Source organism: Artemia franciscana, chromosome 5, assembly GCF_032884065.1.
Source record: "Artemia franciscana chromosome 5, ASM3288406v1, whole genome shotgun sequence".
Classification (NCBI taxonomy): domain Eukaryota; kingdom Metazoa; phylum Arthropoda; class Branchiopoda; order Anostraca; family Artemiidae; genus Artemia; species Artemia franciscana.
This window is the reverse complement of record NC_088867.1, coordinates 14,831,914-14,851,886: the sequence shown is the minus strand read 5'-3', so window position 1 is coordinate 14,851,886 and position 19,973 is coordinate 14,831,914. Positions and strand designations below refer to the sequence as shown.

The 19,973-nt window shown below is 34.7% G+C and overlaps 1 protein-coding gene across 1 annotated transcript in view; it reads left to right on the top strand.

The window, feature by feature from the left end:
- LOC136027684 (protein slit-like) overlaps positions 1-13,905 on the top strand; it is a 184,324-nt gene extending 170,419 nt beyond the window's left edge. The window contains exon 24 of the mRNA XM_065705131.1: positions 7,305-13,905. Coding sequence (XP_065561203.1) covers positions 7,305-7,528 — 224 coding nt within the window. The 3' untranslated portion in view covers positions 7,529-13,905. The remainder of the gene's footprint in view (positions 1-7,304) is intronic.
- Positions 13,906-19,973: the final 6,068 nt, after the last annotated feature.

Below are 19,973 nucleotides of genomic sequence, written 5' to 3'. Positions count from 1 at the left end.
TCTCTCTATCAATACACATTAAGAATTGAAAATATATGCTTCTAAAAAGTTTTTTTTTGTAATTTTGAAGTTTTCATTTCAACGTCATTAATTTATAGTTGCAATATTGTCTTTACATAATTATAACCTTACTTAAAGCCACGAAAGTTATGATTAAGGCTATCAGACATTGCCCTAATTTGCATTATTAGGAGATAGGATGAAATTTATTTTACCAGTTCAGCTGGGGATTTTTTCAATTTTCTACATGAAAATACCGAAAGCAGCATACTTTTCAATGAAAATACCCAAAATGGTTTTTGTTTAATCCGAAGTGGGGCATATATTTCAAAGGTACCCCCTCCCCCAATGGGGACAAATATTGAAAAAGGGTAAAAGAGAGAATACTATCGTCTTGAAAGCGTGCTCTAATATTATTGGTTTATATGCGGGATGTATTTTCGTAAGCCAATCACATTACTCCTTATTTCTGGAGGGGTAATAGCCTATTTTTTTTTAATTTGGTTAACTTGTGTTTTAAGTTTTACTAATGCTGAGTGAAAAATATAGATAGAAAGGGAAATGTAATTCCTGGAGGGACTGATAACTCCGACTTCTCAAAATTAAATTTTTTTTGATCCTCAACGTTTTTACAAGTTAACTCTCTGCTTCTCTTTGATGTTAACACTAGCCAAGAGGGGGGATGTTACCACTATCCGTATCCGAGAGGAGGGAGGGACTAGGGGACCCCCCCCCATTTCCTCCCGAAATGTTTATTTGATTTGTAAAAACGTAATAAAAATGAATATAAACAAATTTTTGATGTGTTTTTTAAATTATTTTTACCTCCCCCCCCCACAAAAAAATCCTGGATACGTTATTACCACTAGCTGTTTAAGCGCTAGATCTGAGGAAGAAAACCGCAACGAACAGTTTTGCTATCTAAAAAGTAGTTTCACTGGTGAGTAAAGATACATTATCTAATGATAATGTAGTTTAAGTATGAACAAGATTTTCTATTCGGCAACACCGAGCATATTCCTCTACAAACTATTTTAGAAGGCCTTCATAACGTGAAGGAGGAGAAAGAATCCTGTTCCTCTCTAAATATAACGAGCATTTCCCATAAAAGCAGCTTTACCTCTCACCCAGCTTTGCCTCTCACTCAGGTAATCTGTCCTGGCTTTGTCTCCAATTAGCCATGGCTTGATGGAAACTTGATTTCAATTCAGAAATAAGTATGCTAGTGTAAGTATAATTAATAAGTATAAGTATAACTTCATTTTAATTTACTTCAATAAGTATGCTATAAATGTGGAACACCTTAATATTAGGTCATGAAAGCATACCTTTCTTGTTCTTGGAACAAACTTCCCAAGGAAAATCTTCTGCTTTTGTACAAAGATTTAGCTGCACAAGTCCCAAAAGAGAGCATAAACAAATTTGATAACATACATCTTTGATATATGTAAAGACGGAGACACACTGTCTTTCGGTCTTATGAAACAGAAGTTGAAAAAAAAGAATGGAATTCCTAATTTTTTCCAATCTTTTATATCCTTACTCTCTTCTATAAGTTCTATTGCGCCTTCAAAGGCACTTACGGCATCGATAAGGAATCTCCAGTCTTTCCTTCCTCCTGTCGCTGCCAGTGCCTTTCTATCTACACATACAATTCTGAGCTTTATCTTCTAATCATTTTACGTCCAAGAATTCATAGCTGTCGCTATAATTGTCAAACTTTCCTCTCCATTAACCTTTCAAATTCTGGAAAAATATTTGTAATGCCGGTCTAAGAATAATGGCCCTTGTGTCGTGTCGATTAACAGACCTGGATATTGTATCTCCACCCACTCTTTTGTAACTTAATTGTTATTGTGTATAAATATAGGATAAGGCAACACTCTGATTTTGCCGAAAATGATGTTTATATCAGCAATTTCTCTTGGCTAAGTTTCATAGAAAGATTCAAGTATTTGATGAGCTAATATTAAATTTATGAGCACCTTTGATAGTCTGCCATGGACAATATCTAATCGTTTGTCAAGTCAATTTGACCATGACAGGTCACAGATATCTTTTTGATAATAGTATCTTTATTCCGGTTGTAAAATTTTGTACTGAATTCTCTAAGATATTTCTTTTTGATAAAGGCAGAAGTATGAAAAAGCTTGCTTCTTTTGAAGGGACACAGGCATATCTTTAGGTGGGTTGGAAGACTTTTTGGGGTCGGGCACACGACAGAGCGAATAAAGAGGCGAATAATGAGGAAATATAAGTCACTAAAAAAATAATCCGGACATTTCAGGAGGAACTAATTGACTAACAGTCTTCAGTGTACATTTTTACGTGCCTGGCATTTTCTTTTAAAATTTTATGTCAGATTCTTTTGACATATTCACATGTAACTAAAGATAATAGAAACATTTACGATGAGTGCAGCAACAAGCATAGATTCAAACATCTGAATTTTTGATAGATTTGACATTGTTTTAGACTTATTTCACAGTTGCTGGTCAATTGTTGTGCTTATATCGTACAATTGTTTATGATCCACTAAAATTCAGGTGACTTTTAATGAAAATTAAACGTTTAAACATGATAGTTTGAAATCACGTGATTTTAGAGGAGGATTAAAAGCTTCATTGGATTGGTCAGGCCAGCGTAAGGCTTCGTATTCGATTGGACAAGCACAAGTTTTGTGACATCTTTTGACGGTTTCGCTCACCGTCAATAAAGCATGGTTTGACGTTTCTGACTATGAAGTCGGTCAACTTTGATCGAGAATACTAGTTTCTCCCCAAATTATGTTTGAGCATAATTATAAATTCATATAACTATAAAGGTGGCTAAGTTTTGATTGGTAAAGCTCAGCATTTGACCAAATGATGTCTGGGCGTCACATCCATTTCGCCGTTCTTTCTAATTTACAGTATTTTTAGTTTTAGAACTAAAAACCACTCAACCTGGTTTGGTAAAGCTCACCATCCATAGTTAAAGATAGTACTACCGCTATTCTTATACTATGAGAAGAAATGGTTTATTTGAAATCTCTCCAAAAATTAAGATTCGTAAATGCGCGAACGTTAGCAAGAAAAACAAACCTTTAATTTCCGTTAGTTTTCAGCAAAGCTATGGAGAACCCAATTTTCTTTTGTGAAATTTTGAGGTACCCCCCAAAAATTCTGTGATAACAGGAGTACTGGTTGTAGCATTTCTACCATCATCCTTAAAGAAAAAATAGCCAATAAGATTCATTTCGTTTGAATTTTTCCCCTTTTCACCTGAGAGTGTTACTTTTCCTAATGAATAGCAGTACAATTTTACTGCCCAGGACTTGAGAATTTAGTTTACTTTAAAGCAACGGCATCATCTAGGGGGGGGGGCTGGCTGGGGCTGTAGCTCCACCCTGATTTCAGGAGGGGCCCCAAATCAGTTGTCACGATTTCTGTTGATTTGATTTGAAGTGTGAAAAAATTTTGTTCTCAATTAAAAAAAAAATCTGTTTCTAATATAGCTATACTTCACAACGATATAGTGTGGGCTTCATTCCCAAACATATTTATTTATTACCGTATTCCTACTTCACACATTGTAACACATTTTTATTGTCTTTTTGTTACAGCCACGGTGACCAACTTTTGTTACAACAAAGTAATTGACCCATGGTCCATAATAAAATTATAAATGTCGGTTACGTCATCTGGAGCAGTGGTCTCCTCTATACATACGTATTACGTACTCTATATTTCTTTGATTCTGTTTTTGGATCTGTTCTGACTCTTTTCTGAGTCGTATGTGACTCAGGTCTTCTCTGTTTTTGGATATCGTAAATAAAATACCATCTTGTACAACTTCCGACTTTTTGCATTACTAGTAGCCATAGATTGTTAATAGACGCCAGACCGCATGGGATTCTGCAAGTTCCTTGTGGTTTTTCTTCTTTGCACTCAGTCAACTGGTTAAATTTGAAATTTGATTTCATTCAAAATGGTTATTTCATTAATTTTTTTTCCTGAACTGTCTCATTCCATTCACAAATTTAGGTGAATGGCATCTTTCTTCCCACTCTTCAAGATCCGTACTGGCTTATCGCAAACAGCGAATACACCCTACCAACTGATTGTTAGTGCTTAGAAAGTCACTAGAGTAACTGTTTTTCAGCAGGAGAACTTCAAGAGCGAGGTATTTAGGAGGAGGTAAATACCTCGCTGTTTATGCTAAAGTATTTTTAGTAATTTCAACTATTTATTCTACGGCCTTTCTGATTCAGAGGTCATTCTTAAAGAATTCTTCAAGATGGGCATACTGGAATAGATTGGTGAACAAACTACTGAATAGATGGACTGATACTATATATAATAGATACTACTGAACTACTGAATTGTAATTTGGCTCTTTTATCAATTAACATTAGTGACAGGGAATCGGCAGCTCAGGTCCACGGACTCGCAACCAGACTTCAGACATTTGAATTTATATTTATACTCTATGTAGCAGAGCATTTTGTTGTGCCACAAACTCTCTGAGCAGCTGCAAGAGGTAGATCTAGTTTTCTCTAGAGCTACTGGTCTTATTGCAGGTACGTGATATAAAACTACGGATATGCGAGCTGATGATGGTTTTGATGAAATCTTTCATAAAGGAAAATAATTTTCTTGTGAGTAGTCTCACTGAAAACCTTTTGCGAAATTCTCATAATTCTGATTCTTCATGCAAAATACCAAAGCATGAACAGTAAATAGCCTCCTGCTTACGTGATTTTGTAACCATGTCGACTTTGGGAAAAAAGTAATCTTGTTGAAGTGAAAGAATCAACTAAAAATGCTTTCAAAAGGGATCATTTTCTTGTGGCAGACAGATTGTGCTCCAAGTTTGAAAGCCGCTTCATGAATGCTCTTCCGTTATTAGAGTCGATCCCTATTTTAGATGTCAATTCGCCGCACTTTATACCAGCCAACTTGCTAGTGTAGGAGCGCATTACAAAGAAGCTTACATTGAAACAACTCAGTTGACCTTATAAAAGGATCTTGTGAGAAAATAAAGAAAAAAACAAGTTTTTACAATTGAAAGTAAGGAGCAACAAAAAAGTTGGAACAAACAGGAATTATTACGCGTATGAAGGGGGTTGCCTCCTCCACAACACCTCGCTCTTTGCGCTAGAGCTTTTTTAACACTCTTAAAAAAGCTTCTTATTTTTATCATTAAACAACCCTTGTGTTTCAGGAGTCGTTCTTAAAGAATTGGGACACAATTCAAACTTTAGCGTAAAGCGCAAAGTGTTGAGGAGGAGGCAGCCCCCTTCATACACGTAATAATCTCTGTTCGTTTTAAGTTTTAATGTTGCTCCTTACTTTCAGTTGAAAAAAATTGTTTTTTGATTAATTTTTGATCGCGTTTTATAATGCCAGGAAATCTGGCTTCGCCTCCACGGAGAACTACCCTCCCCATGGAACTATCTTCTAGAAAATTTGATCCCAGTGAAAATTTACCCAGAACAATTACCCTTAACAAATCCACGCTTAAAATTGAGACGGAAAAGGGAAAACAAGGTCTATAAAAATTCTTGAAAATTCTCCCAGTGTAGCCTATAATTTCTCCTGACAACTCAATCCTTGGAAACTTCCCTCTCTATAGAAAATTCCCCCGTGGAAAACCGCAGAAGAAAACTCACCCCTCCCCCCGAAAATGTGTGCATACCTCTCAATAATAAATACTATGTGTAAACAGTGCGTAAATTTTATAACTTAAAGACCTTTCTCCTGGGGCTGTGGGAGGGTCATGTTATATCCAAAGGCATAGCATTTAGGCCTTTCAACTATAATGAACAAAATGGCTGAAATTTTCGATCGGGAGTGAGTAGGGGGCCTAGTTGCCCTCCAATCTTTTTGGTCATTTAAAAAGGGCACTAGAACTTTTAATTTTAGTTCGAATGAACCCTCTCACGATATTCTAGGACTACTGGATTGAAAAGATCACCCCTGGAAAAAAAACATAAAAAAAACATGCGTTTGTGTATCTTTCTTCTGGCAAAAAATACAAAATTTCGCATTTTTGCAGCTAAGAGCTTGAAACCCCTACAGCAGGGTTTTCTAATGCACTGAATTTGATGGTGTGATTTCCATTAAGATTCTGTCACTTTTAAGGGGGAAGGGGTTTCTCCCTTTTCTCAAAATAAGGCAAATTTTCTCAGGCTCGTAGCCATTAATGGGTAATAACTGAATTGAACTGAATTGAAACTTGTATATTCAAAATCAGCATAATAAGCCGATCCTTTTGATATATCTATTGCTATAAAAATTCCATTCTTTAAAGTTTTGGTTATTATTGAGCCGGGTCCCTTCTTACCACGAACTGTTTGATATATAGACCTATTAGCCAATAAGCCGAAAGATTTTTTTGAACTTCACGATTGTCTGAAGGCCATGGTAATAGTGTATTTCAAAGTTTTGAAAATTATGCAAATCTTCATTACTTTGTTTATCACAATGAGAGATTCTTTTCTACACTAAAGCCTGATTAAAGTCTAATTAAGATCAACAGTGGGCAACAAAAGACTGAGTGATCTAATGTTGATATTTAGTGAAAAGGCTCTTGTGAAATTTTTAGAATTCAATGCTATGGTTGATATTTTTGAAAAAATGAGATCTCTTCGGTTCTCAGTGTTGCAATAAAACTGTAAATTACTTTACAACTTAAGTTCATTAAACACTTATAAATTGCTTCTTAATATTATATTATAAATTGCTTAATATTATATTATTATTGCTTAATTATTATTATATTATAAATTGCTTAATACTATAAATTGCTTCTTAATATTATTATTATTCAATTTTGGGAGAGATCTGTGCTAACCACTGTGAAGAAATATTGCTCTTTAACAAATATGGGGTGGCCTATTTAGGGGGCCCACAGAGGTTGCTTAGCCCCCCTAGCTCAGAATGAAATGACGCCGCTGCTTTGAGGTCCCCAATACCCCAAAAATTATCGATATTTGAATCAATTTATTGAAAGGCTATTCGACATTTAAGTTGTCCTGACCAGAGTTGCCATGGTGGACATTGAGTCATAATTTAATCTCTGTAATTCTAACTAGACGTTGTTTTATGTTGGGGAAGGTTCAACTTTAAAATTTTTGATAGTTTAATTGCACTTAATTTAAATTGTATTTTTTGAATGAGTTTATAAATTATTTTCTTTTTATTTTTTGTATTTTATTTCACTGATAAGACCAGCATAAAGTAACAGATTTCTGTGACTCTTACTCCAAACTGACTCTAGAACTGCTGTTTTCTATAATTTTATTTACTCTGTGCTTTTAGCTCCAACTTGCCGCAAAGACCAATACCGAGACTATTATATGGAGCACGGTTGCCGCTCTACGCGTCCAATAAGGAATGGCGTCTGCTCTGGTGGCTGCGGGACTGATTGTTGTACTGCAAGGAAGACTAAACGACGTCGAATAAAATTAATCTGTAATGATGGAACCAGATATACAAAAGAGATTGAAATTGTTAAAAAGTGTGGTTGTTCCAGGAAGTGTTAACTAGTCTAAAACTTGCCAAATTTTTACTGTGACCTAGTTTGACAAAAAAAAATCAGGTTTCGACTCGGAGTCAATTGATGGAGTGAAGTTCTTTGATGATTATTGAAATGTGACTACCGTGATTTTGTGCCAAGTCGGTAAGAATTTACTTACTGCATAATTACTGAAATATAGTGTATTTTACTGAATTCTGAAATAGTGAAATAGTGAAATACTAGAATAATCACAGAATACAAGACGGAGAAGCTGAAAAATCAGCCAAATTTGCTATTGAATCAAATCTTTATTGTTACCTGGATCCGAAAGAAATTATTTTATGTTTTAAATCTACATTTGGTGATTATTTAAGCATTAATGCTGCAATAGAGCGCCAAGTCTATCAGAATTTACGTGCGGGAGATGACAGTACTGGATAACTAATGAAGTAGAGTCTATTTGCTGAATTCTGAAATAGTGAAATTATCAGATATTTAAATTTATGTTTAGTGATTATTTAAGAATGGCTGGTGTAAGTTAGTGCCAAATCCATCAGAATTTTCAGTAATTTACAATGCTGACAGTACACTAGCCGACTCAGGAGTTATTAAAGAATACAGTACTAAAATTGAGTGTTAAGCCGCATTTTTAGCTAGAAGATCCTAACACAGTAGAACACAGACTATGCCTTATTAAGTGTTCCCTTGTCCCTCCGTGCAGAAGTTAAGAAACCTGTGAAGTTTGTGAAAGAAAAACGTTTACAGTTTGAGATTTGGACTTTTTGTATTTTTTTTGTTCCTTATTTGATTTCAGTTTTTTTTTTATCTTAGTAGTGAAAAAATGACGTGCCACATATATAATATAATTCAGTTATATCCAATGATTAGCCTGGATCAATCTCGATGGCTTCTTTACTTCAATATTAAAGAAGCTTTCTTTCATATTGAAGCTTTCCTGAATAGACTAAAATTTCTGGATATTTCCCTCTGTTTATGACGGCAACGACAAGTGACAGCTTTGACTTTTTGTGTCTACGCAATCAAAACGTAATTTATTCAGTACATATTATTTTGTGTAATTATTTGCGTATTCTTAATATGTATTGCTCTTGGCGGTCACCTGATTTTTCAAGGGTGGCTTATTCTTGAGGGTGACTGATTTTTACACCCAAAATATCCAGATTTGAGGTGTTCCAGCACGTTTCCAAAATTTATCTAATTTCATATATGCTATTTTGTATTTTTTATTCTGAAATTTTTTGTTTTTCTCTTAATCAAATATTATTACTGTTAAATTAATTTTATTTTAATTATTTTAATTCATGACATGTTTTAGTATAGATTTAATGCCTGAATAGATATCAGATAATGTAGAAAAAATTATCTTAATGCTTGAGCAAGGAAATAGCCACCAGGAATTTAAAATCAACAAGGATGATGGAGAAGCAAATTTGGATAACCGGTTTTGTATCCTTCAAACACTTTAAGAAACCTTTGCTGGTGGCTTGGAAGAAAAAACACATCAAGCTCGCCAAAACATACGCTGTCCTTAATCTACTGTAATTTAGGGAGCAAGTGTTATACATTCAAGGCGCTGGAAAAGCTGAGCAAAGTAGCTGGAACTTAGGTAAAATTCTAGTTTAGTGACTTTTGGCTATCTCAGAATGGGCTTAGGTTAGGAAAATGAAACTTTTGGGGATGGGTCTACAGGCTAAAGTATATCCCGGAAAGGTATTTTAAAGTACCCATTTCCACTCCTTCTCCCTCTAGAGGGCCCTAAAATTCGCCTACATGACCTATTGAAATTTTGACAAAACAACAATTTACCTAATTTTCAGTTACCAGTTCCTCTTTTTCTGCCTTTAGTTCTAAAAATGCAATTCCTGTTATTTGAGTAGAATTCTGAGCCATATCAATGTTTTTTTTTTCAAAATTTAGGAAATGTATTTGCATATCTTTAAAACCTTTTAAATTGGGATTGAGTAAAGTTGAAGCTGAAAACAATTTTTTTGTACTTCATTCAAGCAGAAAATCTATTTTACATTGTTTCACTTTTATAACACACATATTTTTTAAGGTCATAAAAGGTCAGGACCCTCTAGAGGGAGAGGGAGTGGAGGTAGGTACTTCAAAATACGTTCCCGTGACATACTTTAGCCATCCCTGAAAGTTTCCTTTTCCTAACCTAACCCCTTTCCAAGATAGCCAAAAATCACCAAACTGGAATTTACCGGAACTTGTGCCACTGTGGGTGTGGCACATCAGGTTGTCCTTGCATTTGCTATCCTAAAATATTTGTTTAGCTATTTTTTATAAATTTATGATGAGAATAACTGAAGCGAACAAAAGGTGGTATTAATTGTCATCTTGGTAGCAAAGTGGGAGAATAAATTTAAGAAGCAGGCTGTACACATTACACAACTTTTTACTTACCATCTAGATACGTCTGTTTTGCGATGAAACAGGTTAGGTGGTCAAAATTTGTGTCTTTCGATAATCCATGTGGAGTCAATTGAACATGTAGAGTATGGCATGAAAAGAGATTATGAGAAAATATATTAAGGAGGCTGGGACTTAATGGGATGTGTAGAGAATGATGCAGAAACGGTTTGTGTAGCTGTGTTGACCTCGGCTGGCTTGGTGCTGCCATGGTTGTTAGTGATGGTGGTAGTGATATTTCATTACTGTCGGCAAGAACCAGGAGACATTTCATTCGACCTGGCACCAACTATGAACCTTAGAATTCCTTCTGACAATCATTAAAACCTTGGATAATATTATTGAAATGTAAAACTGAGCTGCAATACGAACCTCTTAAAATTGTTAAAATTTTTCAGATTTGTGTCAATTGCTTTTTCACTGCTAATATGACTGCTACTAACAACTCAACGGAGCACCAAGCCACCTGAGGCCAACATAGCCATGCAAATTCCTTGGGCTGTAAATGTATTTAGATTTTTTTTCTTCTTGTATGAGTTCCATCTTATTTGCTGACCCTATATTGGAAACGGAGCTTTTAAATATCCTTGCGGTATTTTTGATGCCTAAAAAAATTTTCCTTGCACGAGAAATTTGCTTTTAGTATTTTTCACATACTCTGAAACAAAGTCTTTGTTGGTCTGCTCTGGTATAAATTCATATATTATAACCTGCGGCCTTCTGAATTACCGCCATAGACTCTGTGCCAACAGTTTCATGGGTTATTTTCCGCCAAATATTGCCGCATCTGTGGCTGTGTCCCCTCAAGTTGTCCTTTGCAGCCCCGTTGAAATTGGTTTAATAATGGTCGTATGAATTCCAGAGGCGCCATTTGGGCCAAATCTTGGGGTGGGCATGCGGCATTTGACATGACTCTTATTATGAATCTAACCTACTTACAAAGTTTACAATGATTAATAGCAAATAGCATAATTACCCCAAGGGACGTCAGGTAATTATGCTCTTTGGCTAATAGGCGTGCAGTTAGTTCAAATCATTTGATCAGAATGTATTATGTTGGACATAATGGGTAATTATGGCCGGAAAAGGGCCTTTGTTGTGGAAGCTTGGGCCCCCTGGAAAATCTGGGGTCAAATGCCCACCCATGACCCCCCAAATGGCGCCTCTGATGAATTCTTTAAACTTAAGGAAGCTAATGCACAAATTGTGCTGAGCGGGTCTCACCTAGTCTCAATTCATGTATAAGACAACTATGCCAAATCTTGTTTTTTTTTTATTATTATTCTCACTGTCAGTAAACACAAGAAGACTACAAGAGGCCACGTCATAATCTTTTGTCAAACTAATAGCAATTTCAAAACATAATCGGGTATTGGTTCAAAATGGTGATCATCAAGAAAAATAGACCAGTGTTGTACTTGAGTGCTATTCGCCTTATTCACTCTAACAACCCTTATTACTGTTATTCGGCAATTAAGACAAGTTCAGTTTGCGGATTAAGACAGGGTTTGCATATAATTCCTCCTTAAATTTGTGCAACATATTGGCTTTTCTCTCCTCACAGTTCTGTTTCAAAGAAAAAGTGTAATTGAAAACATAATCTTTTCTAGGAAGAGGTTAAGTTCACTTACAGGATATATATTTTTCTATGCTCTAAAATTCGTCATGTTCAAATGGGATAGTTTTAAGGACCCCAAGGTGCTTAGTCTTAGCGCATTTTAATCTCTTTCTCATGGATCCTACAACATTAGTAATTTATGAGTGCCATAAATTTGACTCTTATCAGTGTCAAATTTTGCAGGAAGAGTCCTGGGGTCCATACTCATTCTTCAAAGTTAATAAAACTACACTTTGATTTATCCAATCTGTTAGCATACAATTAGTATATTTCTAATAGTTGCCCCTCTGAAAGAGTTAAAGTCTTCTTCAAAATGGAATTATTGCTACGTCTATTTATTGCCGCCAACAAAGACTTTATTACATAAATTTGTTAGTGGCTTCAAAAAACTATTTATTTCTGTTTTGAAGAAATATTTTCTTAAGTTGCTATGCTTCATAGTTTTCCTTCTGCTATTTGCAGTTCGGAAACTGTTTTATATAATAAGAACTGTTTCTTTCGCCTAAATTATTCCATATAGAAGTGAGAGTCCTTGTGATTTCTTTGCAGAACTAAAGACTAAAGAAAGTTTTGTTTGACCTTCAAAGTTTGCCGTGTTTCTTTACTTAATCCTATGTCATTTTTCTAAGAATGTTAGTTGCAGAAGCGTTTATTTTAGCTTTAAGTTCCATTTCTGTTTTTTTTTTTCTTTCGGGAATATTTATTTCGCTATTAGCAAGAGCTGTTATGAACAAATGCTGCGATCATGGTGGTTATATAATCATAAATTAAATAATACAACGAACACGATAGAAAGTATCAGTTAGTAAAAAAATAGAAAGCAGACATTTTGGCATGGTTCACTTTCACCTCATCTTTAGTAGAAAAAATGACGAACGAATGAAAGACCTAGAGAAAATAAGAATGTGAGGAACCGCAGAAAAAAAAATGAAAAATTGGAATTGCAAACTTCTAGTTGGCCTTGGAGACGGGCTAATGGAAGTCTTTGCCGAAATATCTGTAGTTTCAACCGGTATCCTCCTTTGAAGCCAGGCATGGAGGAGGTAAATCTAGATCCGTCTCCCCTCCCCTGTAGTTTTACGTTTTAATTATCTTTCCTTGAATTTCTCACTCATTACAGGAACACACGTGAAATCCCATCACGAAATGAATTAATGTCTTCAAATTTATCGCTATTATTGTGTAGTTGTGTATGGGGGGGAGGGGACTTGGTTAGAAGTATTTTATGCAAAATTATAAAACTTTGTTGTCGCCAGTGTATTTTCTTTTGTTTGCGGTTGATAATATTTTATGTAATTTTCCATTTTTAGCCCCACCCTACCATGGGGAATTAATTTCTATTAAACGCCCTGAATGTGTCTTTATAATTAATTTACGTGATCAAAGTAAAAATTAGTGTAAAATATATAAATTCACTCTGTCAGTAAAAGACTGAATTTTTTTCTTGTTATTCAGCGTTTAAAAAAATGTATCCAAGTTGCATACAAAAAGTCTTTCTTATTTGTTTGTTAATGCGACAAAATGAGAAGAATAATTTAAATAATTGCACAAATGGTGTCAACTTCATTTAGAAGTAAATATTTGTTATTGTACGTTCAAGAACACCCGCATGGATTTTCCAAGGGGAAAGAGGGGCTGTAAACATTTTTCCAGGGTGGAAGCTTGGGAAAAAAGATTTTTCTTTCATGAAATTTCATTTTTTTTTTATTTATACAAAAATCTTTATCTTTTACATATTTTTGGCATTGGGGGGAAAGGACGCTTTGGAGAGTCTTAGTCGGTGTTTAAAGTTTCCGAAAAATCTATTAAAATATCCTATCGGTATTTTGACAAGTTTCGTCAAGCTATGCGTAACCTAAAGGAAATTGCTGATTTTTTTTGTGTAGGTTTGCATCAGCATGTTCACTTAATTCTGTAATGTCAATACCGTTGGCCATTAAAAAGCTCAGAACTTTGGGGGATGTAAGTTTGTTGTATTTAAGAGGATGTAAATTGGGGGATAGAGTTGATGTAAGTATTAAATGGGTGATTTTCCGTTCAGGGTTTTAAAGCACGTGTCATGAAGATAATTTTAAGCTTGATATATTGCCTTTTCCCTTTGCTGAAAATTTGTATGGCTTCAATCATGTTTTTGCACAGAATCATATTCGAGGCTTGGGGAGGACAATACCCGCTCGATGGTTCTAAGGAAGTTCAATAACAAAAAAAGTATTTGGAAACCCAAAGTTTTAAATTTTTCCCTTGAAATACAAAATATTGAAATGTTCAAGATAGAAGCATTTTTGAATTTATGAATCATACTACTATACTTAAGTAAAGGGACGTAGAAAACCTGGAAGAGGCGGGTTTTTAAGCTTTTCATTTAGGCTAACACTTCCTTGGCACTCTTCCGAGTTAAGCCGAATTTATTGCCAATATAAAGTAGTCGACACTGCGTTTATAAGTATTGATATTTCGGTGCTCTACGATTACAAGGTCTTATTATCAGAAGTTAATAAGAACATTTAATTTCTGCTCCCTTTTTACTGCATTTTGATTTCTGGAATAAAAAAAAGTTAATTTTTTTAAGGCCTCTGTATTCTCCAGTATTTACAGAGGAAAGCCCGATAAACCCAGCTATGCCTAATGTATCGAAACATCTTTTTTAATAGCATAAATGTATCTATATCGCCACTAAAACACTTCAAGAGTAGAGGATAGACTCTGGATCAAGCTTTAAAAACCTTCAAATTGCAGGAAAGCTTCATAATTTAGTATTGAATTTTTGTAACGATGCATTTTTTTTTCAAGATTCTTCTAATTTTTTTTTAATACTACCCTTCCAGAAGTAACTGTTGGACATGACCTTGTAACTGCAGCCAACTAAAATTGTATTATGCGAATTATTGAATCTTATTCAGAAATTCCAGTCGTTTATAGTATTACAGAATATTATTTTGTGAAGTGCTATTAAACAAGTTGCTGTAATATACTTTTTAATTTAAATAGAATTTAAACGTCATTTCTGTGACGCCATTTTATGCCTACAAATTTAATTTAAGCGTCATTTTTTTAGCTTGTTGATAGGTTTGATTAAATCTGAAATTACAACAACATTGTGTCCAATGCAGAATAATGCATTGCTGAAATTTGCAGGAATGAGCCAAAAATTATAAATAGATGTACTAATGACAAAATAAGCCGAAACAAAACTAACAGATAAATATAAATAAACTAGGAGGGGAATTTGTTTTTTCTTGTTGTATTTGATTTTTAAGATAATTAGTAGTTTCTGATTTGGGAAACATGTATTGTATTTTATCTATTTTATTGCCGATATTCGTGATTATTGGTGATTGGAATAAAGAGCGATGAATTTTCTATTTCTACTTTCCTGGCATGGAAACGGTGGTTTAATTTCGGAGGAGGCTCATTCGATCAAAAACTGAAACAGTTAGTGATTTTTTAAGGACCAAAAATGCACTATAGGACTATACCTTCTGTACCTTGTTTTATCCTAAACGCCTCCAACCCCCCCCCCCCCCCGAAAAAAATGGCAAACTTGAAAATGGGGTTGGAGCAATGCCAAAACACTTTTTTAAGGCTTATTTTTATCTCCGCAAATCCCTGGGTCAAGAAGGCCCCAATGTACAAAAGAAATATTTTTTTTCTATGACGTAGTATAGTTGATTAGCTCATTTACATAATTAAGTTCTGGCTAGAATTTAAAGCCGAATTTAACCACAGTCAAGGTTTGAACTTAATATGTATAACCAGATATTTCTCAAGAATGTCTGATCGGCCACCGTCTTAAAAGTTATTGTGGAAAATTATGGCATTGACAGGTTTAAAAAATGAAAGAAATACCAGACCTTATTTGATCTGCAATCATTTAATACTAGGTTTTGAAACAAAGTGAATCTTAAAGTCAGTTCGTGAAGTGTGAATAATGTGTGACATCAACGGTGATACAATAGTGAATACGGTGTTCTTCAGAGAACCCTGATATGTAAAAGAATTATTAGCAAATGTGAGGAAACTGAACGAATCTATAAAAGCACAAAATTCTTTTCTTGAGTGAGTGGTTATTTCTACGTCATCTGCTATAGAACTTTTTCATGGCTGATATTGTTTTCATGTAGCCTACATCTATTGTGTAGAAGGGCTATTTGGTTTTCAAGGTCATTTAAGTTCACGGTAGAATAAGCTGTAAAGTCCAAAAGAAGAACAGAATTCCTTGAAAAACCAACCAGCCAGAACTTAGTATTCTGTCCTTATGTTGATATCGAGTGAAGACTCCATTTGAAACTTCAAAAACAAAAACATTAAATAATCAAAGTTAGACAAATTGCCAAAGTGAGATATTCCGAGATTGCCATGCAATAGCTCCCTGAGATGCAAATTAAGATGAAAGGAGATAATTCAATTTAGTTCTTCATTAATTAAGTACTCAAAATTCTTCTTTATACTAGCTAAATAAACAATTCTGAGGCCGATGTGACTGGTTTATAAAACAAAAATTAGAGACAGTGCGGAAAAATATGTAAATAATTATTTTTTTTTTATCTCTATCTAAATTAAAACTAAATGAAAAATTATTTCTTGCTACTATGAAAAATTGAAATTTTTGAGACTGAAATGAGAGCGTTGGGCGCTCGTCACAATTTATAAAACATTCATGGCGCTTTGTAACAGCCTTTGTTTTGTGACCATCAAACACTTTCAATTTTTCCTGGAAGCAAGAAATTGTTTTTTTTTCAATGTTGCACATTTGGAGATAAATGTGTTTTTTTGCTCATCTCTAAACACATAATTTTAATCTTAAGTCTTTAATATTTCTCATGTTTGCATCTCACCCTTCATATCTATACAATTTTTTATACAATTAAATGAAAGTATACTAACACCAACTGTGCTATATTATTTGCATTTCGAAAACCTTGTAATCAGTTTTTGCTCACCAAATTTGACACAATGATTTTTACCTACTGATCAAGCTGATAAACTTTTGACCCAAGGGCTTTCCTAACTTTTCTTACGACTGAAAATGGGCATAGTTGACCTAAAGTTAGCTGTATGAGAAGGGATTGGGGAGAATCGGAGGGATCAAGAGACCACTAACATGTGTTTTCATTTAAACTCAATGCCTATGCAAAATTTCTGATCAGTCGGATCACGCTAAAGGTGCGAATCAATCATTATAAGATTCAGCCCCTGCAAGTCTTAGATCTACATATTCCAATTTAAATAAATATGTATAAAAACAAAATTGTTGCAGGTCATTGTTTTGGAGCATCAGGTGGAAAAGAAATAAAGAATTATTATTTATTACTTACTTACATTCTTGAAGATGGGGATATATGTTTATCCGCTTGGGTTTGGCTTTGAGCTTTCGTGATAATTATTTTTATCATTTTCAAAATACTGTTGCATCTATTTCTTTGAAAGAGCTCTAGAAATCTTAATTTTCCTTTGAATAAGTCCTCTTCTGATATTCTATGACAGTTACTTTGATATTATTACCCTTGGACGAAACAACAAAAAACAAATAGACACGCAAACGTTAACAAATCTATATGAAGAAATGCAAAATTTTGTCTTTGTGCATGTAGGAACCTTTGCTGAGTATGATGCTGCAATTTTCCGTGATTTTCCATTTTGCAAAGTTTGAATTTTGTCCCAATTCCTTTAGAACGACTCCTGAAACACAAGGGTCGTTTAATTACAATAATAGGATGCTTTTTCAAAAATAAAGTTTGTACTAAAAACTTTAGCGTGAAGGACAAGGTACTGAGGAGGGGCGACCCCCCTTGTATACGTAATAACTTCTGTTTGTTTTAAGCTTTAATGTTGATCCTTACTTTCTGTTGAAAAAAATTGTTTTTTTCTTATATATTTAATTACATTAAAGCTTGACTTTTTGTCTTCTGTGTTCTGACTCGAGACCAATGTGATTAAATTCAAGCTTGAAATCAAAGTTAAATTGAAAGCCCAAATCTTTACAAAAGATAAGAGGCTGAGGGGGATGCCAGTCCATGTCAAGCAAAGAAATCATTTTTATTATTTTCAGGACTATTCCAGATTTTCCAACATTTCATATAACCTTTTTTTAAATTTAATCTCTATTTGTTTTAATATCAAATCGAGGGTATCTCTATGAGCCTGCATCCAGAGTTAAGGTTTTTGCTTATTTTATTCTTTCCCGATAGAAAACGTAAATTGAATCTAAGAACATATTTTGCCATCATAGGACCCCGTAACAAAAAAGAAAGGAAGAGAACTAGTTACCCCTAATCATTTACAACTCATTAGAAGGGCAATAGAACAAAAGAAGGACAAATGGCAGCACTTACCGTTTGAAACAGCCCTCTTTCAGTATTCCACAACAGCCGATTTGATGTCAACTATCACTGGCGTAGATTTAGGGTGACACAGGTGAGAGAAGGGCATAAGGCCCATTAATAAAGCAAGATTTGCTTTCAATGTCTAATTCAAAGTCTTAAAATATACTCCTTATATATACTAAATACCAATTATAAATACTAAATTGATAATATTTAATAGTATTATTACTTTATTAATTAATAATTAATTAATATAAGTATAATTATTATAGAATTGCATTTTGTACAATTGCATATATATTCATAATTGCATATATAGTTATTATATAATTGCAAATATAAATATAATTGTTTTATAATAACTATAATCAATAATTAATACTTAATTAATTACAAAATTAATAAAAACTAAATAAATACTAAATATACTAAATACTAAATTATAAAGTATACTAAATAGCCTATACCACGCTTCTTCGGAAGTTTATCAAATATCAATTATTTGTTCATTTGCACAAATAAGGAAAAGCTCTTGAATTGTGTTGCGAGAGCATCACTTTGGTTTTGTCCCTTTTTTTTCTATTCTTTTACACCGATCTCGGCTTATTCCTGGAAACTGGTAAGGGTCTAACCTGTGCAATTTTACGGAAAGTGTGGACCTCAGACCGGATTAATGAATATCACATTACATTTTGGAAAGCTCCACAGAACTCTTGCCTGGGGCCAAAAAGGATGGTTTTTGCTTGTCCACGAGCCAGAGCCTATGGTGTGCGAAGTGAAGTGGAGTTATATAGCCTATGTCAGAGAGGAGTATCTGAAGTTGTGCAGCCAAGCTTTCGTTTCGTCAAACCATGTATCTGCTTTCGAGTGAAAAGCTCCGTTCTAGCAGGCAGGCACCACTTTCAAATTGAAGATGGACTAAAATCTATAAGTGTTAAATATATGCGGCAGTTACCCCGCCCCACAGCCAATATATCTTCTTTGAGTGATAAATAGAAAAATTTACAGAAGCAAAAAAGCGACATTTTCCCACGGGTCCGAAAGTGCTGCCGTGATTTCGGCTGGGTTTATCATTTATTTTTTCGGATTTGGGATTGAGGTAGAGAAATTTTATCAGATATACCTCTTAAACTTTAAAAGTTCTGTCATTGCTAAAGAAATTGGAGCTTATCCTTTGCTCCTTTCTAAGTGGTGACGTTAAAAAGTTGGCCTACGGCAAAAAAAAAAAAAAAACAACTTTTGAACTAAGACAGATAGAATTTTTTTTCGACGGCAATCGATAGCTCTTGATGAGCTGATCAAAGTATATGTCATCCATTTTATGGTACAAAAATTCCTTAATGAGATATACTAGTTTGAAAGTTCCAAGGGGCTGACAACTTCAATAGTAGGGTAACACTGAAACCAAAAATAGGCCGATACCAATTGTGAGACAAATAGAGGACTTGTAAGCAACAGTCTGCTGCTAGACCATAATCATCATATGACCATAATCATTCCCTCCCCCTCCCATACACACTTTTCCTCCACCTTTTCCCACCATGCATTGTAACAAATATTGTAGTTTTGCCCATGTACCAAAAGTAGATGATGTTAATTCTCCTCCCTGGGGCCCAGTCCCAGTGTCTCTGTCCAAAGATAAAAATTGTAAGAGCCAATCATCTCCCTTCCGCCGTCCTTTTTAGTGCACCGCACTCAAGCAAAAATTTCTCATCAAAGTTCATCAGGCACAGCTCAAAAATTGACAAACCCTTCCCGATCCCGAACTCTCCTCCCTTATCCTTTGCTACCTCCTCCCCCTCCCCGCATACAGAAGTCCTATTTCCTCCCCCCTCACAGTATGCTTACCTATACCCTCCCTACTCTGCCACAAACCAGCAATTTCTTGACGGACGTGAATCACTATTCCCAACCAGGCCCCGTTTCCCAGCACCTTACGAAACCCCACCCCCAGCCCATTCGTTTTATCCCTCGTGCCTACCCTGTCAACGTGACTCAGGTCTGAGACTTTTTAATTGTCTTATAATGAATCCTAATTGTTCTCCTCGTGCTTCATCCATATCATTGCCCGTCCCCCACCCTCAAATCCC